The following is a 21,087-nucleotide window of genomic DNA, read 5'->3' on the forward strand; positions in this document are numbered from 1 at the left end:
TAATAACCCATGTACAAAATAATATAAACTAGGCTCAGCAACAATAGATCACATTAGAAACCAATCAGATTTACACAAAGTAGGTTGTTCTGATTGATACATGCAGTAGCTGACAAAAATAAACAAAAGCTTGGATACTTTTATGTATATTGATAAACACTAACAAATTGCATTCTTGAGTAAGAATTCAGCTGAAGGACAAATTTTGATGGCACACACTTCATTTAGTCAATACTGTCAAATTTATTTGCCATCAGTTTGTTGATTTCTTGTGAATGTGTATCTTTCATGTATACATTATGAATAATTAATAACATGATTTCTCATATGGTAGGCAGCTGTAAATTTTTCAAATACTTTAAACTGCACACACACTATGAGCTCAACATTTGTTATTTGTGAAAAATTTACTTCTGCTTATTTAGAATACCTAAGTACACTTTAATTAACTTAGCTTAGACTTTGTTAAATTTCTATGAAGACAGTTCAATGGAACTGACATTTGTTACGTATATAGTTAAAAGTTAGAGCTACTTGATGTGGATTAGATAACCATCAGGTATCCTCGGAGACCCAGGGTTCTAATAACATCTGTAGACCCCTTAAAAGCACAGTCTTCACAGATCAGTTCCAAACTGTCACAGTCATTCTGAATTTTGATTGGTACCAGAAGTTCAATCTTTTTCTGGCAAATAAGAGTGAAGCAGGCCTCACAAGTCCTCTTGTGTGCTCTAACACAAAGTGATAAATGAAGTTCAGTTGCTAACCATGTTTGGTTTGGACCTTTTTGTACAGCAGATTAGCACTTTGTGTGATGATGTTAAGTCAACCATTTGCATGGTGATGTCAAGTTCACCCATTCATTTCTTCACATAACTTGAATTTGGTAGACTCACTGGCATGAAATTACAATTTCAATAATAAGAAGACTTGAAAGCTTCTGGTAGTTTAAATCATATGATACCATCATGCACTTGCCTGTACATTGAACCTGCTGTGTCTAAGTTATGCCTCTGATTACTGTTCCTGAAATCTATTATGGTAACACTCTATCTCTATTGAACTTTCTGTTAAATAAAACCTCCAGGTCAAATTGTAAATCTTATTGGGTTAAAAATTATTAGCAACGTTAACATATTAAAATATTGCTTGTGTTCTGATCTTGTAATGCACCTATCTTTTTTCCCTAGACTCTTCCATTTGCAACCTCATATCTACCTACCTGAACTAAATTTTTCTGTGTTCTTTATTGAAAATGCAGTCCCAAAAAACCTAAATACAATAATTATAGTAAACGTTTTGCTCTCAACCAACTGAAAGTTGAACTTTATGCCTTAATGGACAAAAGAAACCTACACCCAGCATTGTGTTACTTTACATGTATGCATTGTCCAAAATTAGTCATACATTCAAACCAAATCAAGCTCCCAGTGGCTTCTAGTGTAGATTACATCATTTCCCGAATGCCCCTGCCCTTCTCCAAAGTTTTGTCCTTGTGTACTGGTACACAAAATGTCAAAAATATTCATATGAAATTCTTCCCTAGAATTCATTTCTCATCATTTGCCTTGGAAAAGACAATCAATCTACACATTTCAGAAGTCAATTCCACTTCGTTACGTAAACATAATCATGACTGAATCTATCAGACCACTATGGGAGATTATGCTGATGTTTTTTCAGTTCCTTAAATCCTCGGGTTACATGTGCAACTTTTGTTGTCAAAAAGAGACCTCCATAACAAAGTTTGGCCAATAACTCTCATCTTCAGAATGAACACTTCAGGACTTTTGTATGCTATTTATCTTGTGTTATGATGAACAGGATCAATATTGAAAACTATCTAATGGTAATCAGATATTAGCTCTTCTAATAGAAACCCAATGAGACACCAGACACTAAAAAGCAGCTCAATTTCGTAAGCCACACATGTACGCATTGCGGACCTATTTTTTACAGTGCGCAAGAAAGTATTCTTGAGTATACGTGATCGTGATGCCTCATCCGAGTCCTAGAGTATTCGAGTCGCACACAATACCCCGCGCAAACCTGGAATATTCGTCGTGACTGTGCTCGAATACCTCGCGTCAGAAATCTCTCTGGCATATTCTTAAAAGTACACCACGCTTGTCTCGTACTCCTAAAATATTCTGGAGTATTATAGCACACCGTATCTTTGAAGCTATAGTACCAAAAAATGTGTCTGGTTGTTTTATATTCTACGCTGAAAGAAATATTCCTCTTAAAATTCGCGAAGCACTTCACTCTTTCTACCCTGAAGTGTGCTTCTTGAAAACTCAATCGCGACCCTGAATACTAGCGCATTTGAGGGTATTCTGGATACGTACAACAAGTAAAGTTAACCTCGGGCGCCCATTTGAATACGATGCTCACCAAAATTCATTAGTCTCCTTTGGACCTCATATTGCTGTATTGGTTTTACTGTCAGTTTCCACTCAATACTTACTTCAGCATTGTTGTATGATCATCACTACGTGATATCAAAAGTTTTCGCAGTCATAGTGTGGCGAAGATATTACTCTCCTTTCTCGAGTTTATAACTTAATATATCATTATTGAAGAAGTATGCAAGGGGCAAAACAAGTATAATACAGCAGTTAAATTATATATTGATTTGTCTTTGCACCAAGGGATCAACCTCTGCATGCTTTCCATTTACCGCGTTTTCATCGCGTTTCCTGTACTTAATAGCTACGTCGTTTTTCTTAACGTTTTGTCTCTTAAGGCTTCCTTCTTTTCAGTATGTCAACGCGAAAATACAAAATTGAATTGAAAAATTTTAAACTTCCGGGAAAGCGACGAGTTCTCAACGACACTCTGATTGCTTTTCACAATATGTCAGTTTTGAGCTGCCGGGTAGCTGTGAGGTCCTTTACAACAATCAAGACAATGTTAAGCAGAAGCCAGAGTGATTTGAACAAGTTGACGCGATTTCGATGGTGAGATCCACTGGGGGTGGTTGTGTGTCATTATTTGTACTTGGGATATCAGAATGGGGTCTTGTAGGCTAGTTTGGTCACTCAGATACACTTGTGTTATCAGGGTCCATTTTCCTAAATTAGAGGGCTTGTTTTCATTCAGTTCCTCCTGGTCAAAGGTTCATGTTGATTGATATCAAAATTGGGTTGATACCCACTCAATTCAAATTCAAACAAAGAATAGATAGGTGGGGGAAAAAAGGGTTCTCTGTTTGAGGTCCTTGGTAAAAAAATGCGAAAGGTAATTTTGAAATTCGGCTGCTTCGACAAGGGAAAAGGGAGTGTCACTGGCAAAAACTTTATGAGACGTAAATTAAAAACAGGCTTCTTTTAAATGGTGTTAATTATAAATAGCAAACAAATAACAATTTCACCTTCTTTCACTATCCACGGATAATGATTTTATGTTAAAGAGATCACAAGTATTGTAATCTTTCTGAAAGCAATTCATGATCGATGGAAGTTTCCTTCATTCAAATAGGAAACAAAGGGTGTCTAAATAGAAGAAAACTAACACCATTTTGCAGGACTCTCATTTTCAGAGACCCTCTTAGACACGCATCTATCCCTTTCTACAAATATTTTTGGTTAATACTCACGTTCCAAGTAAAATAAAAACTGTGACCTAACTTAAATGATCTAGGGAAATTTAAATTTTTTTGCGCAGCTGCGAATAGTTTATTATCATTGGCGACTCGACCAAAACTTCCTTCGTTTTTAGTGCCGCGGCGCTAATATCGCGCCGCCGACTACTATCACGCTCCGTTTTACTATCTGAATGCCTGGAACAGGCTTTTTTTTTTTTTTTTTTTTCATTTTTAGAAAGTCAAGGCAGGGTGAGTCTCAATGCGTTGTTTTGTATTTTTGCCAAAAAAGTAAATTTTGTAAGGCAAGGTATCTACAATAGGGCTCATTCGGTCTTCAATACTTTTTTTCTTTTCGTTTGTTTTCTTTTTGGTTTGTTCATTAAGTGTTTTCATCCTGCGGAAGTTTAATTTAGGATGGATCGTTGAGGCGCAGTTTTGGAAAATCGGCTGAAACACCCACAATTTTTGACACTCATAAAAATTATGTCAATGATAATACTAGTGGTCAAGACTGGAGAATAATCCTCTTTTTTTAATGGTTTATTGACAGTATTTCTATATACGTGGAATTATCTATCACCTTCAATTTACCTAAGTGTTTAATTTAGACGTTGCTTTTGCCGAAAAGAGTCGAAAACATCGATTAACTGCTAAACTCCTCTAACGAAGGGCCATTTCGCGCAGCTGCATTTTATGTGACCTTATCGGCTTGAAAATTATTTCGATCATTATCGTACGCGTCTGGCTCCCTTCACATATCCATCACTGTCTAGCCCGTAGGTGAGTTGCCATCTCAATTAACGCATTTCGTCAAGGTTAGATGTGATAGCAATTTAAAACATTAATTTTCTGAAGATTGGTTTAATGTGTACTGACGAGTCTTGCTAAATTGGCATTTTTCGTTTTCGACTTTTTTTTTTCATTTCATTTTAGAATTGAATTAAGGGAGAGATACGCTGCTATATAAATTTATTAGTGATATTGAGATGGAAATTTCGGTGAAATGTTTGTCGAAAAAGAGAGCAAATGGAGAGAAAAAAATAAAAGGAGGTAGAGGGTGTACAAACACATGAATCAATATCAGCTGGCCCTTTTTGGAGCTTAGTAAGGCAGGGCAGAGGTCTGAGGTGTTTTTGGTTTTTTTTGCTCTGTTTGTTTTTTTTTTTTTAACTTTGCACTCTTTACTTAATGTTTTCATTACAACTTGCATTGCAAGCATCATTTTATCAATTTTTCAAAATATCCTGATATACGAAATTTTCCAATTTTTCATTGTGCCAAAAGTTGCATGCAAACCAATTGAGCTTCCTTTTGAATCAGAGTCTTCGAAAACTAAAATAAAGCATTACACAAAAATTTCCACTTCAAATGTTTACTACGACCTTCACCAGATCCACATTATTATTTACGCTGACTTTGAATTGATTATTTGCATGACTGGTTAATAAATCGTGCCACGCATCACATGGAATATTTAAAGTAGATCTAAGAATGGCTTAATTCAATGCTGCATTAGATCTCGTTTCTGATCATAATCACGCAAAACTGTATATTATCCCAATGATTAGATTTCTCATGCATTATAATATTGCAGGGAGTTTGAGGATCAATGGCTGAAAATCTTTCTGCACTTTTCACCAATAGTACTAACCGGTCCTTTTCTGGCACCTCTGCACCTAACCCTTCGATCTACATTTTCACGCCAGCAGGCTCCACGATAAAACAGGCACTGGTATTTTCAATGGTGACTGTGGCTCTTATCGGATTTGTTGGAGGAAGCTTAATCTTACATTTTCTTTCTCAGAACAAACAACCCATTGTAATACAATCAAGCCGCTTTATAAAAAATCTAAATCTGTACATAAAGAGCTTGGCTCTCTCTGACATTTTATCCACTTTGGTATCTCTTCCTTTGACATGTATCCAAATATCTTTTGACCTCTTTCAAACACACTGGGCCTGTAAAATAGTTCGTTACTTTAACATTGTTTTTCCGGTCATTACTATTTGCAACTTAGTCGTAATAGGAATTGAAAAGCACCTTTCGTTGAGGAGAGTGCCACGGACCTTGAGCGCTACAGCGGTTCGCAAGTTGATCTTCCTTGCTTGGTTTGCTGGATTTGCAGTAGTTCTGCTTCCTGCTACGACATTTACTGGAATAAGGCACGATTTGAATGAAACACATTTTACAGTGATTTGTAAGTACGATACAGAGTACTTGCCTGCTCGAATTGCCTTTGTATCATTTACTGCACTTGTGTATTATCTTCCGTGCATTTTTCTGATCGTAGTGAACACTTTACTGGTTCGAAAGGTACACCTACGGCTAAAAGTGAACATGATGGTCTTTATTCAGGTGGACAACTCCAAGCAGGCAAAACTAAGGGCAGCCAAAATTCGGGGAACTGTTCTCCTCATAACAATGACGTTCGCTTTTATAATTCCATATTTCGGTTACATGGGCTACGCTGCATATAACATGATTGCAAAACCCGATATTGACTTTCAGACTGATTACGTCATTCGCTTTTCAAGTGGTGTGATAGCATTTTCCAATAGCGCAGTAAATTTTGTGATCTACGTAGTGCAGATGAGGGGTTTCAGGATTTTTCTAAAGAAATTTGTGTGTAGTGCGCGTCCAGCAGTCCTACCAGAACAATTTGACAATGCTGCCAAGCCGGGAACTCGACCGGGGACAACGGCATATTGTGCACAGGTTATTGAAATGGCTGAACTGGAGCCAACACACTGAATTTATTGTGTATATATTTCATCAGAAGCTATGGATAATGCACAGAAAGGTTTGAGAAGAGATTACAAACCGAGTCTATCAGTTACGATTGACTCCCCCCCCTCCCCTCCCTCGACTTGCCTTCCCCCGCTTTAACCCTTTAACTCTTAGATCAAATTTGTCATTCTCCTTTCTGTCAACCTTACAGTTCCTATAATGTTAGATCAGAGAATTTAGTATTCGATCAACGAATTATCCCCAACTTGATATTTTTTTATTCTCATCACTTATCTGGTTGATATTGTATTGACATTTTAAGGAGAAATTCTGTCTTGGTCACTTATGGCAGTGGAAGGATTAAGCGCATTAGAATAAGATATCATTTACTTACTAACATTTGCTTAAGATCTAGAACTGTAAGGTTAACGAAAGATTGCAGTGATGAGCTATTGCAAGAAAGTATAATGTTCCATTATCTTCTCTTGGTTATTGGTGTGTAAGGTGTAAATATCTTTGTTTTTCTCAGAGGCAAGGTATTTGTTTTTGTATTTTTATTTTCCTCCGCTTCAGCTTTTTAATATATGTGTACTATAAATTGTATATAGCGAGAGATTATAAATAATTCTTGTAGGTAGTTAATAAGTTATCTATGAAAAAAAAAAAAAAGTTGTCTTTATTCCAAATGATCGGAGATCACTGAAATTAAATCAAAATTGTAATCTTGTACCTGAACCAACTTTTGAAATCTCAAATCTTATTTATTTGTTTGCGTAATTTCTTACCGCGAGTCATCTTTTACACAGAAAATGACGACGTGCAACATAAGAAGCTTCGCTTCTTAATGCAATTTCTCTTGAATTCGTTTCTTGTCGTAGTGACGCTGGAATTTTGTAAAGTTTTCGAAATGACCACGAAAAACTCAATGGCTCTTCTCTAAAAGGTGAAATGACCACGAAAAACTCAATGGCTCTTCTCTAAAAGGTGAAAAAGTGCTTTACGTGAACCCTTCTAACTTTCAAAAATTGTGATCTTAATGTACCTCGCCCTCGGTGGGTTTAGAATATATACAAGGTCAATTTTCAGCACCCTTCTCCTTTGAACGGGATGTTAACCTTTCCTAGTGCTATTTTTCCATTGCTCCAGAACGAACCATCGCTGAAATTAGGGTGAAAAAGGGACATAGATATAAGTAATCTGGGTGGTTACATTAGAATATGAACAATCCTCCGCTTGCGAGTTCGAATAATCATCAAACAGACGCTGTTTTACGTTCACTTTAATCTGTGTGAAGTACACGAGACAGCATTCTTGAAAACGAGACTTTGACGTGTAACTGACGACATTCTTATCTACAGAAAAATCTATCATATGGAGATGAATGTGTAGGTTTTTTCCTCGCCAAGATTTTAATGACTAGCAACACCTAAACTTGCTCGATAAATTTTTTTTTTCTACCCTACTCACGACGTGCATTTTAAGACAGTATTTGTTTCTGCATTCAAGGCTTTCACCTATTGTTTGAAATCGTAATCCTTCTACTGAAAACTGTCATTTCTGCCGCGCTGCCTCGCAAGTCAAGAAGGCTTCCAAAACCATAATAAAGTCAGCTTAATCGAAATCCCTTACGGCAAACCCCACACGTAAATGATGGACTTTGAAAACTTAAGATTGAATTGAGAACTTAAAGCCTTATATTCAAAACGTAACAATTTGCTTAACTCCGGCCTTATAACACTAATTTGCCGACGGCACCTCTTACCAGCCTTTTTGAATCAATTTGAGATGAATCGCTAGATCCGTTATGTAAGCTCTAAATTTTGAAGAAATGTTTAAAGCTTGTTCCTTCATACTTTTCCTGAAACATCTTCACTAAAGGTTTAAGTCTTCACTGCCCCTCTACATTTTGTTCGACAGTCGAGCGAACACGAGCTGAAACTACAACAAAGCCGTACAAATGTCAACTTGGGGAAAAGGCTTCCTCTCACTCATCAAAACTGGCGCGAAATAGCGATGACGTAACGGCAACTCATTGGCGTGATACCGCATACGCGCAAGATCATGTTTTGAGCTCTGTTTGAGGTGCCAAATACTTATACTTATACTCACTTATACTAAGCTACCTATAAAATACTTACTCGATGAATAGTCTTCATGGAGAACGCGTTGTGTTCTATTTATCTTAAAGCATTTTCAATTCGCTCACGAGTCACGACGCCGGCAGCAGTGACAAGTATGTATACATGTTTGTTCTATTTTAAAAATCGTTTGTTGAGTGTATTGTGAGATCCAATGTTTTGTGGAATCCAAATTTCCCCTAAAGACGACAGACAGAAGGACAAAAAAATGTTCGGTTCAAATAAGTCTATTTCGGACTTTTATCATCTTTTATCATCCACAGTCATTAAGTGACGCCGGAAACAATCTTCACCAACCTTTGGCTTCCACTGAAACGCAAGCATGTGAATTTTCCGTGAACACATTTCCCCTTGAGAAGACTTAACGCTCTTTGGGAGAGCAATACCGGAAGGCTTTCTAATCGTATTTACATGGGTCGATGCATCTCAAGAACACCTTTTATATTTTAAAAGTTAAAAAAAAAAAGCATAACAAAAGAAACGATTACTAAAAGTCTTTGTCAAAAAATATCTTTCTCCTTCAAAGTTTGACTGACAAGCCATTCCCATGCATAGCATGAGATTACCCTTTAGATAATTGTTCAACAAAAGTTACTCTCTTACCGAGAACTAATTTTATCGGGTTAAGATGAGCAATGGTTTGCATGTATTTTTTACTATTTCTTTCAAATTACTGTCGTTTTGAGTGTCATTTTCATTAAACCGAGATGGAACTGTTTCAGTTACTGAACACCTTGAAATGGTATCCATACCTTTACAATCTGATTTTTATTTCATTCATCCTCTTTTTTATTATAACATAGCTAGTAAATTTGTCTAATCAAATTCAATTGCGCGAGCGTGCTTCATATTCCTATTGTGCACGCTCATGACGTCAGCAAACAGATCCCTCGAGAAAAAAATTTTCCAACGGGTTGAAAATGTTATAAAACAATTGATTCATATGTCAGCTGAGCGTTCATCGAGATATGGAGCACGCAAGAAGCATCTCACGCATCTCTCGTGCTCTCCAAACTTCCCGCGTGCTTCATATCTCGATCAACGCACGCTGACGTATGATAGCATAACATAGCTAGTAAATTTTTCTAATCAAATTCAAATGCGTGAGCGTGCTTCCTATTCCTTTATAAAATAATTCAAATAGTACACGCGCTCTGATTGGCCATAAAACCATTTTACATGAGCGTATGTAAACACGGTTTTCATACTGAATCTTCTCGCGGAGTTCTCCCTGCTATTTATTTAGCAGTAACTCAGTTTCTTTAAGTTTGTTTTGAGTACAGTAATGGAAGAAGAAGATTATCCTAATTTTTCTTTGGAGTTTAATTTTCCCAGTATTCAAGAAACGGCCGAAAAGCCAAATGAACAACAAGCTTTCCTTCGTTGCAAGAAGAGGCTCTTTCATTAGTTATTTTATAAAAGAAATTTGGGGGGTTGGGAGAACACTCGATAAGCTGGAAACCACTCTGCTTCGCGTCGTGGTTTCCCACTCTTAGCTCGTGTTCTCCCAACCTCCCGCGTGTTTACATCAGGCCATGTAAACACAGAAACCATTTTACATTTCTTCAATTGTGCACGCTCATGACGTCAGCAAACAAATCCGTCGAGAAAAAAATTTTCCATAGGGTTGAAAATGTTAGAAAACAAATGGTTCATACGTCAGCTGTGCGTTCATCGAGATCTGAAGCACGTGGGAAGTTTGGAGAGCACGAAAGATGCGTACGAGTTGCTCGAGGCGTAAATTGTTAAATGATGCAGAAAATCTTACTAAAATGGCAAGTATTCTCTAAAATACAGTAGGCCTTAGTGTAAACTTTTCACCTAAAGTTATACCGAATATCTCCTAAACTTGACCCTAGATCACTAAATGTTTCCATACAGTTCTTGCTCACCATAATCTTGTTCTTGCTCACCATAATTCAGTGAGACTATTTTGTTGTTACTTCACCGCCCGGCGCTAACGTAGCAATAAAAGGATCGCCCTAAGAAGTTTCTTGTCCATTCTTTCTCTCATTCAACTGGTGAACTTGACAGTTAAGGAAAAATCTTGAGAGGGCACACCTTCAGAACGTCCGTAATTTCCTTCTCCACCCTTCGTTCAAGGACTGCAGCTTTAAATCGCGACGACAGTATGTCTGTTACGGCTGTAATCTACCGTGACCTCCTTTCCCATTAAGTAACAAGCAGGAAAATGATTACGAAAACTAGTTGATTATTTGATTAAGCTAGCCCTATATCTGAAGTAATTAACCGTCGCCGTTCCTCCTAAGGTCTCCATTTAACGTTCCCAACACCGTGGAATTGTCTTTTAAGTGCTTGGGGGTCCGCCCAGTCTGAGTTAAGGTAACTGTCGTCTTCATCTGTTTCAAGTTTCTATAAGAAAAAAAATGGACTTGTAAATAAATAAAAATGAATGTATGTATATCAATGAGAGAGCTTGACCATTGCCTTCCTGCTTAACATTAGCACTCATATTCTCCTCACTGTTCTCTTTACAATTCCTATGCTGCTGACAAGGGGAATTTTTTTGGAAATCAGGTGCTTCTTAAATTGGTAATTATTTCCTTTATCCTCTAATTAAAATTAGAGTTATTAGAATTAAAAGCCAGTCACTCTAACATGACAAAATCTGGGTCTGCCAAATGTATGTGAGTAAGTGTTGTATGGTGAAAAGTTCCAAAAAATCAGATCAGAGATAGTGGCAAGACACACTTTTAGTCCTATACAATAATTATGTATTAACATCTACTTTATTGATCATTCATCAAAATTACAAGCTTTTGGCACAGAAAAATGTTGTATACTAGGTTCCATAATTTCAAATTTTTTCTTCCTTTGTGTAAAGTGACTTAACTTAAGATTTAGTAAACAAATAAAAGGACATACATTTTAAATGTACATGGATGTGAAAACTCACCTTAAGGTCTTCTTGTTTTCTGTAAGCATAAGCCATCATTTGTTTCCGTTGCTCTTCACTGAACACCGGTTCTCTGCTGGGTGGCCCTTGTCCCTTCTGTAATCAGGAAGAAAAAATTATACCATGCACTTTCACATGTACTACATTCACTAACTTTATCAAGAAGTGTACATGTTCAAGAATTGAAAAAAGAAAGAAAGAAAAATTGTATAGAAAAAACAAAATGAAACAAGCCAATTATTGTAACATACAGTATAGTATCAAACCCATCAGATACATTTATTTACTAAATCATTTCAATGCAATTCTTAATCAATTCGAAATTGATATACTTAGTAATTTCAATGAAAGGGTTCAACTCAGTCAACCCTGCACATAAGACCAGCTGGCCAACCTTCCCCCTCAAACCTACCACCACCCCCACCCCACACCGACACACACACACACAAAGTCACACATCTCAGTGACTACCACCACAGCAGAAGATTCCTTAGCTTCAACCGCATTCACCCTGTGGGCAATTCAAGATATATTTTCTCGTTGTTCACCTTTTGAAGTTTGGCAATAAGTTTTGTTTTCTCATTTTTCCCGATGAAGTCTTGCAGCTTTTTCCCTCTCTGAAGCTCCTTCCCAGCCCACCACAATTGGGTAGTGCTTCCATCCAAGACTTGAAGGGAAGCCTGTTAAGGGGGAAGGTACATCACACATGTAAATTCAGTGGAAATGAGAGAGACAAGGGAATTATGTAATTTTTATTTACTAATTGATGAGAAATAGGAAAATCATACAATCCAAATAATGTCAATTTTGTCATCCACCCCATGTTTATAAAACAGGTATATATAATCAAAAGTAACTAAAAGGAGGAAAAAAAAACTTTATACTGTACTGTACATGTTTTTGTTGGGCTTATTGGATGCATCCATACAGTACACAATGCTTGATAGCAATTTGCATTATTTTAATCAGCCTGACTTAAATGGAGAATTCCCCTTAATTCATGTAATGTACATGCATGTAAGAACACAAAAGAAAAAGATTATGCTGGGTCAGGGAGTAATCTCATAAGCAGCAGCAGCACTGTTGTAATTTCAACTTTGATTTTGGTAGCTTAATCCATTAACTTGCATGTAGTGCATTCATACACTTATGCATACATTACTTGTGTTTTTAATACCGGTAGCTTCACCTGAGTTCCAGATAAATCCTCTTTGTTTTCCAGTTCATGTCTGATAGGATCATGGGGAGGTAATCCCATGGGATACACAATCATCACAGCTCCTCTCATTTGATCTAAAGAATCTTTAATAATCTCATCAGTGAGAGAGATATTTGCTGCCACTTGTTCCTAAAATACGGATAGTGAAATATACACATTTCAAAAATTAATTGAAATCCTTCAATAATTGCTTTATATCAATTGCCCTGAAGTTCGTGAAACTCAGCCCCCATGTTACTTTTTCAAGTTTCAAAATCTTAAACATGCAGTATCATGAAATAAAATAAAAAATGATGATGAGTAATATCACATGTTTCACCTGTGGTCAGAAATACAATACAGTTACCATCACAAATATGTATGTACAAGTAACTACTTGTATCATTTCCAACAAACCTTGGACACTTTAGCCTTTGCTTCTTTTCTTGTTCTGTTGATGACCTCTGCCATTTTCTCACTGGGTGCTACAGCAAAAAGGAACGTGATTACATTAATTTATGATACTTGTCTCGATGTACATGAAATAGAGTATAAACTTGTCATTCAAATATTTACAATATAACATGTTAACTTTGAACTGAATATATCATGCCATACATGTATCTGTTGTTCAGTAATATAATTTATTCTCAGTCTGCATTAGACAGCCACAACTATTGTGGGGTCCTATGTATGGGCAATTCCATGTTATGGACATTACACCCAGAGACCAATTTTTTGGAAACTAATTTCCTTAAAAAAAACTTATTTTACACAGTTTTAAATTAATAATTATTTTGTTCAAACATTCCTCATGGGGTAATTGACTATCAGCAGTAAAGAAACTTTCCTTTCTTCAACAGCTGCTGCCAGTATTTTGTATGAAATTCTGTTACAGACATTACAAAAAAAATCAACCTACAATTTAATGTGTTCACTTGACATCAACTTATAGTTTTCCTGTGAATTGACTATTCAGACAAAAATCATTTAATAATAATAAGAACAAAGCTGCTTCATAGCTCTTTAAAATCTAGTTCCCTTATTCTGTGGTTAGATTTTGAGCTTGAGGTAAAACTTGCTGTTATGGACATTACACGATTTTTGTTACTGACATTGCACTGTGAAACTTTGTTTTACACCAGTATGAATAAGGGAATGTTCCTATTTGTTTATGAACTTTTGATAATTGACTTAATTTCAGAACTGATGAATGTATTCTTAATCAGGCTCAATTACAAGTTAACTCTCTCATCTGGTTATGCTGATAACCATAACCTTAAAACTACAGTTTGTGAACATGTCACTGTGGTCTGTGGAGTATCCCCCATAGAGCATGCTCCTTACAATTTAGTTTTTTTGAGCAAGCTCTAACTAGTATTTCTGCTGTCTTTTGGTTCTTGCTTTCTGAGATACAGTGCAGATTAGATTTCTAGTTTGAGACCAAGTTTTACACTGGAAGAGTCCTTAGGGTTACTGAATGCGGATACTCACAGAGGTTGCAATTAAATTTCTTTGCCACGTTGTGGAAACATTTAACTGGCCTCTGAGGAGCAATATTGGGATATTGTGCACAAAAGCAGAGTCTGCTTTGGCCCCATAGAGCTAAAAGGCACTGGACCTTTCAATGTTCCAAGTCTTTCATATATTCAGAGGCTGTTTAAATATCTTTTAAAAAAATGTTTCAATAAAAATAACTAGTCAAACTAACTGCTGATTGTTTTAATTACTGAACTTGGATTGCGCTGAACTCCTTGTCTGAGAACTATTCATTGAATCTTAAGAAGCCACTATTTTGGAAAGTTACATTGCACTGAACTCACTCAGTATAAATTGACAATTTTCTCTGTAGTATGAGGACAGTCATTATCATTGCAATGGTCTTTGAAAGTTGAAGTATTGCTTTTTCAAGACACATTTCTAAAACATTGAATGGTTTTTTTGTTGTTGTTTTTTTTATCTTTAGATATTTTAAAAGAAGGTACTGGCTCTTGAAATGATTTGTCTCTCAGTAAACTAATAATTCATAGTTAGATGTAAACTTTTTGAAAATTTATACTCCTCATGTCACCATGGTGTTGCAACTATAAATGCACAGTTGTTGTTGTGGTTATTATTAATAGTGTTTACTTAAAAGTGCTGTAAACTTGGATGTGATAAATTTGAACAAAATTGGTTTGCATGTAGTATTTATCTCTTCCAAAGAATTACAGTAATAAAAGTCATTCACTCATAATGTACGCAATGTAATTTCCATAACATCATGTCCATAATGTTATGTCCATAACATAATGTCCATAACATACATGTAAAGTAGGCTTATTTTTTTCTGGGCCCAGTTGTATAAAGGGTGGATAATGCTATCCAATGGATAAATCACTATCCAGCAGATAAGTGATAGCAAAACATATAGCATTATCCACCAGATAGAGATTTATCCAGTGGATAGCATTATCTGATCTTTCAACAGCCAGGGCCTGGAGATTTTCCAGGATTTTGATAATTTACAGCACTCAAGTTTGGGCCCCTAAAAACTGTAAAAGGAGCCAAGCTTACAAAAATAATTTTAAATGATTTTCACACACTTTTTATTGGACAAAAATAAACAGCCTTTCTTCGCCATTTCCTGTAAAGTCAACTTTCAGATAACTATTTTTTTTATCAATTTAGGGATTCCAAAAATTCTTGATTGGGCTAGATAAGAAATACTTTAAATTTCACCATTTAAGCAGTTCTAAAATGGAATGACCCACATGAGATGAATTCCATGTATTATGATAGATAAATGTCACTAAAATAGTTTTATCTCTTCAATCTGGTAAAATGCAAAGTTCAGTTTACATGTACATGTACACTTTAACATTGGTCAATCTAACAATCGCCTTTGATCACTCAAAGGCAACAACCAAATGCAGACAATAGTTCATGTCAAAGTACCTTTCCCATTCCGTCTGCCAAGTGGGTCCTTACGTTCAATGACACCTCCACTGGGAACACACTCATCCTCCCAATCATCATGGAGATTCAGATCAGACAGCTGTTCATCTGTAAGTCCCTGCATGTTGGGTGGAAGGGTTATGCCGTGTTTTGCAAGCTCTTCCATCTCTGAAAGGACATATTCAAGGACATTTTGAAACCCTAACCCTAAGCAATAACACTTCTGTGCTACAAACTGAGCAAGACTTCTCCCATAAAAGACATTTACCCTGTGAGGTTCCACATTTTAAATGACTGAGACTGAATGTTTGAATTACAAAATGATAATAATACCAGAACTGGCTCCTTTCAGCTGAAGTAAATTTGGAAATGTACAGAGAAGAGTCAAAATTCATTGACAAAGTTCCTTCAAGTGTGTCCTCTAAAACTGGTGATTCCACGGTCAATTTATTGCCTGCTAAAAAAAACTCTTCATTCGAGACGTCTGAACGGTACTGGATACATTTTTATTGTGGTTTAAACTGATTTCAGGTCAAAATGACTTCAGCTGAGAATGTATCAGGCACAAAGGTAACAAGCAATTCAGATTTGAGTGAAACATAGTAACTTAAATGTGTACTGAAAAAAATCATTTTTACTTGAATTTTAACCGTATCTACCTACGACGAAGTTTTTTAAACAGATCGTAACGATTGCTTCAATATGTATACGCCTATTCCCTTCAAGTGAAGTAAAACCGAAGAAAGTTCTAGAAGCAGTGATCAAGAGGAGAAATCAAGTTCAAACCTCCACCAAAGATAGAGTACTGTATACTGAGGTCAAATGTGGGTTTCCCTACCGTAAAACAAACGTTCAACTTTTAATCTGCCATTCTGGATCCGAACAATTTGAGGTATCAGCTCGGAAATTTCTGCTTGGCAAGTTGTTTCGATGAGGAATAGACTCTCATCTCCTTGTTTAATGTGCAATTTCACCATTTCAAAAGCGAATATTGGACACCCTTCACAATCGAAGATGGCGGAAAATATAGCGTTGTACTGTTGCCGTAGATACTATAGAAGCTATACCACAATGCATCACAATTTCGTCAGGGGACATCTCCTGATATCATGTATGACGTACTCCTCAAAGCATAATGAATAAGCAGGCTCGAAAATTCGATATTTAAACTTTTTTTCCAGAGCGCAGTTATTTTTTTAAGCAATGGAAATTCCTTCGTCTTCATCCGAAGTAATATGCACTGACACAAAAGAAAGATTGGGCTTTCAAGTGGATTTTTCTTGGGGTGTTGGTTCCCTTCGACAATGTGCAGGATTCCCGGCGCGATTTCTCGACCCACAGGATCAGAACTGCTACTTTACCCCACTTGGTTCCCTTGTAGTTTGCTGGGATGTGACAACAAGACAAAGGAAGTACTCTTTTCAAGCCCACAGTGATTTGATTACTGTCATGCTCTATAATTCCCACCTCAACGCCACTCTGACTGCGTGTTATAGTGGTGAAATTAAACTTTGGAGTCCAAACTGGGAATTGCTCCTCAGCTGTAATGCAACAATTGGAGATGTTCATTTTGCTGACTGGTCAACAAATGGAAAGCGAATTGTTCTCTGTGGCGATAGTATTCTTTCGGATTCTGTTGTGATCGTATTCGACCTGGTTAAGCAGCACGAAAAATGGGAAATTCAAGAAAGGTGGACGGTATCCCCCAAAACGCACAAATTAGGCACTCAAAGTTCTTGCAGCTCTTTCCAAGAAAAAAAAGGTTCGGGAGACCTCACTGAAACACCTGAATCATTCATCAACGAAGGCGAACCAAGCTCTACATATGTAGAGCAGAAAGATTTCTATGACATGGCCATCTTTGCATCACAGAACAATGTTATTGCACTTCTTCAGAGACACCACAATCATTTCAGTGAAGCTCACCTGTTCTCAGAAACTGGCATTTTCTTGAAATCTCAAGCCCTAGACCCCCTTGGAGATTCGAAAGCATCTCTGATGTGTTTGTCACCATGCCACAATGGTATTGTGGCTGTGGGATTTCAGGGAGGAATCTTTCTCCTGCTCCATGAGGCTGATCTGTCAATTGCATCATTCCTTCAGGCCACAGGTTCAGCACAGGTTGCACTGTGGCATGAAAACTACCTTCTTGCTGTTTCTTACTTGTCAGGAATTTTTTCCTGGTGGACAACCAGAGGAGAACTTGTTCACGAAATTAAAGGAGGCCCTACAAATTCTATTATCCATCTCAACTGGGCAGTACCAGGAAGAGCTCTATGGGTAGGTGGAATCATGTCTCTCCATCATCTCTCATTGGAATACAACAACCCTGGAGACCAATTTCCTCACTTTTTAAAGCAGGACCATGACTTAAAATTTCTTGAAGTCACTGGATGTGGAGTTGCAATGAATGAGAAGAACTTAGTCCTGGCAGGAGATTTCACAGGTAACATCTACATATGGCAAAAGGGTAAAACTGATCCAATATTCAAAACAAAGCATGAAAGCTCCATCAGATGTCTTACCTGGAACAATGACTATGCTTTCATTGGTTGTTTGGATGGTGATCTTCTAAGATGGCTACCAAATGGAGATGTTCCTCCATGTACTGCTTTGACTTGTCTTGGTGGCATTTTGACAATGGCTTGGTCACATGATCGCACCAGCTTAGCAATTGGCTTGGACAGTGGGCATCTGTGCCTTTACATGTTTCAACCAATCAACTCCTCTCGGCCCGAGGAACTCCTAAATTTTAGAGCTCATTTTAGTGAGAGAGAGGGCCAACAGGTGGCAGCTGAAATCTGGAGTTTGTGTTGGAGTCCATGTTCATCTATGATTGCCACAGCATCTGAGGATCAGACAGCCTGTGTATGGAATTCCTCCAATGGTGAGTACTGCTTTCTGTTTTCCAATTGATTATTCAGTGTACTATACAATAAATTCTAGCTTTATAGTAGACAGGCATGGTACATGTTGAAATAAAGCTTATAACTATATGCACAGCTGCACAATAAAGATAATCAGATAAGGATTCTACACAATCAAGCTTCTTTTTTTTTCCTTAGCATAATTAATTTATAGCTGTTCAAAACAATATGAATCAAAGAAAATTCACACCACATCACATTCAAGTCCATCCCCAGGAATATTTTGCTCCCCATCAGTTCTCCCCTTTTATGGCATGGCCTAATTTATTTTGGTTTAATATATTTCAGTCAAAGATCACTCATTTCAGAAATTACTGACATTACCTCACCTTCATCAATAAGTAATCAGTGATAGTTGATTGCTAACCAGTCAATGACTATTCGAACGATTGATGCTGATTTTAACACTAGAATAAAATAAGTAACAATAACTAACATCTCATTCAAATGGAGATAAGTTTATAAAGTGTACTTCCCCTTACATTCACTGCAAGTAGACACTGATTTTTACTAGAGGTCAGAACTAGCAGAATCCTCTTTGTGTATACTATTTGGTATATGAGCATGAAAAACTCTTCGTAGAAATGCAAATTTAAATGAATGCAAATTTCAAATTTTAATAAGTCAATGGTTAAACTGCTTAAATTATGCACCTGCATGAACATAAATGGATCAATCACTATATCTGAAGGTATTACATGTAATACCCATGGTATGACTATTAAATACAGAAACATTTGTTTTATTGAACATTTTGTCTTGGTTACTGGTTTTATGAAATGCAATCGATGACGTTATGTTCCACCTGATCGTTATGTAGTGAAAAGCATATGTACATGTATCAAAAGTTATGTTCTTGTGTTGCTACTTCATGTTGATACATGTAGTTCTCAAATCTACAGTACTGAATAGCATATGAAATCTGAACAGTGAAAAGTTAATATTAAAATATTAATGTTTCAATAATATATTTACACCTTTAGAAATAACATTAAAGTAGTTAAAAGTGTAGCCATGAACATGGGATCTGATGCAATGTACAAAAGTATTGATTTACTGAGTACTTTCATTTGTGTGTCTGTATCCTGTGCTTGAGTGGAAAGGACTGATCATTTTATCTGAGCTTTTGCACATATATAAGGTTTAATTTTTTTTGCTTCATGCTTAATTATAATTTACATGCATATAATATCGAAAGATTATTTCACTTTCTAAATAATGAACACTTTAGTTCCACCTATTGCATTGTTTTAATGATTAATAGTTTTCAAACAACTTGGTTCTGAAAATTCACTGATTATCCTGATGAGTGACCCAATTATATGGTGATTTTTACTGGCTGGCGATTTCTAATAATTTTTAATTAAATAAGGAATTTGCAGGTATGAAACTGGAAATACATGTTTGTTTTTGGGAATCTATTGTCACCAGTTTGTCAAGTCAGTTTTGTGACTGACTGGCCACTGGGTCCTTGATTTGTAGTTGTTGCCGTTTTTGTGTCCTTAACGACATTTTGTAATATAAATGTATTTGTTCATTGTACAGGTAAATTATTTGCAATACAACAGATCAGAGAAGTCAAGTTGCTTATCAGTGCTTCTTATTATTATTCTTTGTTCAAAGCATTTATTTATTTTCTCAAAAATTTGCATTCGTTTGGTAAGCTTTCCCATTCATTGCCATTCAAACTTTCTCATTCAGTTACTTTTCCTATAATTATAGACTAAAATGAGCAATTCAGAACCCAAAATTTTCAGATGAAATCCCTGAACCAATCAATAATGGTCTAATCACAGGGCAGGACATCTTCTTTCTCACTGATGAACATGTTTTGCACAACATACATGTACAAAACAAAAACAAAAGATGAACAGCTATTTTAACTTTAGAGAATTGCAGGGTGTTTTTTTTAATTTTTTTGCTCTGAAGAACAGTTATAAATCATCACAATCATTGTATTCTTTAGGAGTAAAAATTAAAACACTTACTGGGCATACAACAGCTGTGACATCAATTGACTGGAAGGAAATGGCATATGGGCAGTTGTTATTGGCAACCTGTGCTGATGACAGGACAGTGCACTTACGAGATGGCGTTAATTTTGAGATGAAGCATGTCTTTGGCACAAAAGACATCCCAGGATGGTACACACTTACCTACCTGAGCTTGAACCCCACCAAGCATTGGTGTCTCTGTTCAACGCAGAATGGGCGTTTAGTTCTCTGGGACTGCTTGAGTGGTGAAAGACTTGCATGCAGTAAAATGCATGCAGGTTCTATTGAAGGACTGGTGTGGAACAATGATTATTCTCTGTGTGCCACTGTTAGTTCAGACTGTGTAGTGAACACATTTAGTGTGGACGAAATACAATCAAAATTGTGATACAAAATTATAAATGCGGTGGACTTTTTCTACCTTTTTTAGTTGGTGTATGTACACATGTATGATGGTTTAAGATATGAAAATCCTGCATAGCCACACATGTTTTATTCATATAACTAATTTATAAGTTACACTTTTCAGCTTCCAAGTTGATAAAGAACGTGTAAATGTTTCCCCCAACTAAGAGTTTGGTACAGGCTGTGTCATTCTACTCGTCAACCGACACTGTACTATGGTAATTAAAATCTCGAGATATTTTTTTCATTTAGATTAT

The 21,087-nt window shown here is 36.5% G+C and overlaps 3 protein-coding genes across 3 annotated transcripts; 2 read left to right on the forward strand and 1 right to left on the reverse strand.

Annotated features, from left to right (window-relative positions):
* The first annotated feature begins 5,195 nt into the window (after positions 1–5,195).
* Positions 5,196–6,338, forward strand: LOC131769501 (QRFP-like peptide receptor). Its single transcript, XM_059085226.2, has one exon. The coding sequence runs from the start codon at positions 5,196–5,198 to the stop codon at positions 6,336–6,338; it is 1,143 nt and encodes a 380-aa protein (XP_058941209.2).
* A 2,590-nt stretch (positions 6,339–8,928) lies between these two features.
* On the reverse strand, positions 8,929–16,553 carry LOC131769497 (cilia- and flagella-associated protein 298). Its single transcript, XM_059085216.2, has 7 exons — positions 16,343–16,553; positions 15,505–15,672; positions 12,985–13,052; positions 12,559–12,717; positions 11,918–12,049; positions 11,370–11,465; positions 8,929–10,825 (listed from the first exon to the last, which is right to left on the reverse strand). Exons 1-7 carry the CDS (start codon positions 16,479–16,481, stop codon positions 10,718–10,720), a joined length of 870 nt encoding a protein of 289 aa, XP_058941199.2. The 5' UTR covers positions 16,482–16,553; the 3' UTR covers positions 8,929–10,717.
* Positions 16,405–21,077, forward strand: LOC131769496 (uncharacterized). Its single transcript, XM_059085215.2, has 2 exons — positions 16,405–18,391; positions 20,398–21,077. The coding sequence occupies exons 1-2, from the start codon at positions 16,708–16,710 to the stop codon at positions 20,811–20,813; spliced, it is 2,100 nt and encodes a 699-aa protein (XP_058941198.2). The 5' UTR covers positions 16,405–16,707; the 3' UTR covers positions 20,814–21,077.
* Positions 21,078–21,087: the final 10 nt, after the last annotated feature.

Source organism: Pocillopora verrucosa, chromosome 9 (genome assembly GCF_036669915.1).
Source record: "Pocillopora verrucosa isolate sample1 chromosome 9, ASM3666991v2, whole genome shotgun sequence".
Classification (NCBI taxonomy): Eukaryota; Metazoa; Cnidaria; class Anthozoa; order Scleractinia; family Pocilloporidae; genus Pocillopora; species Pocillopora verrucosa.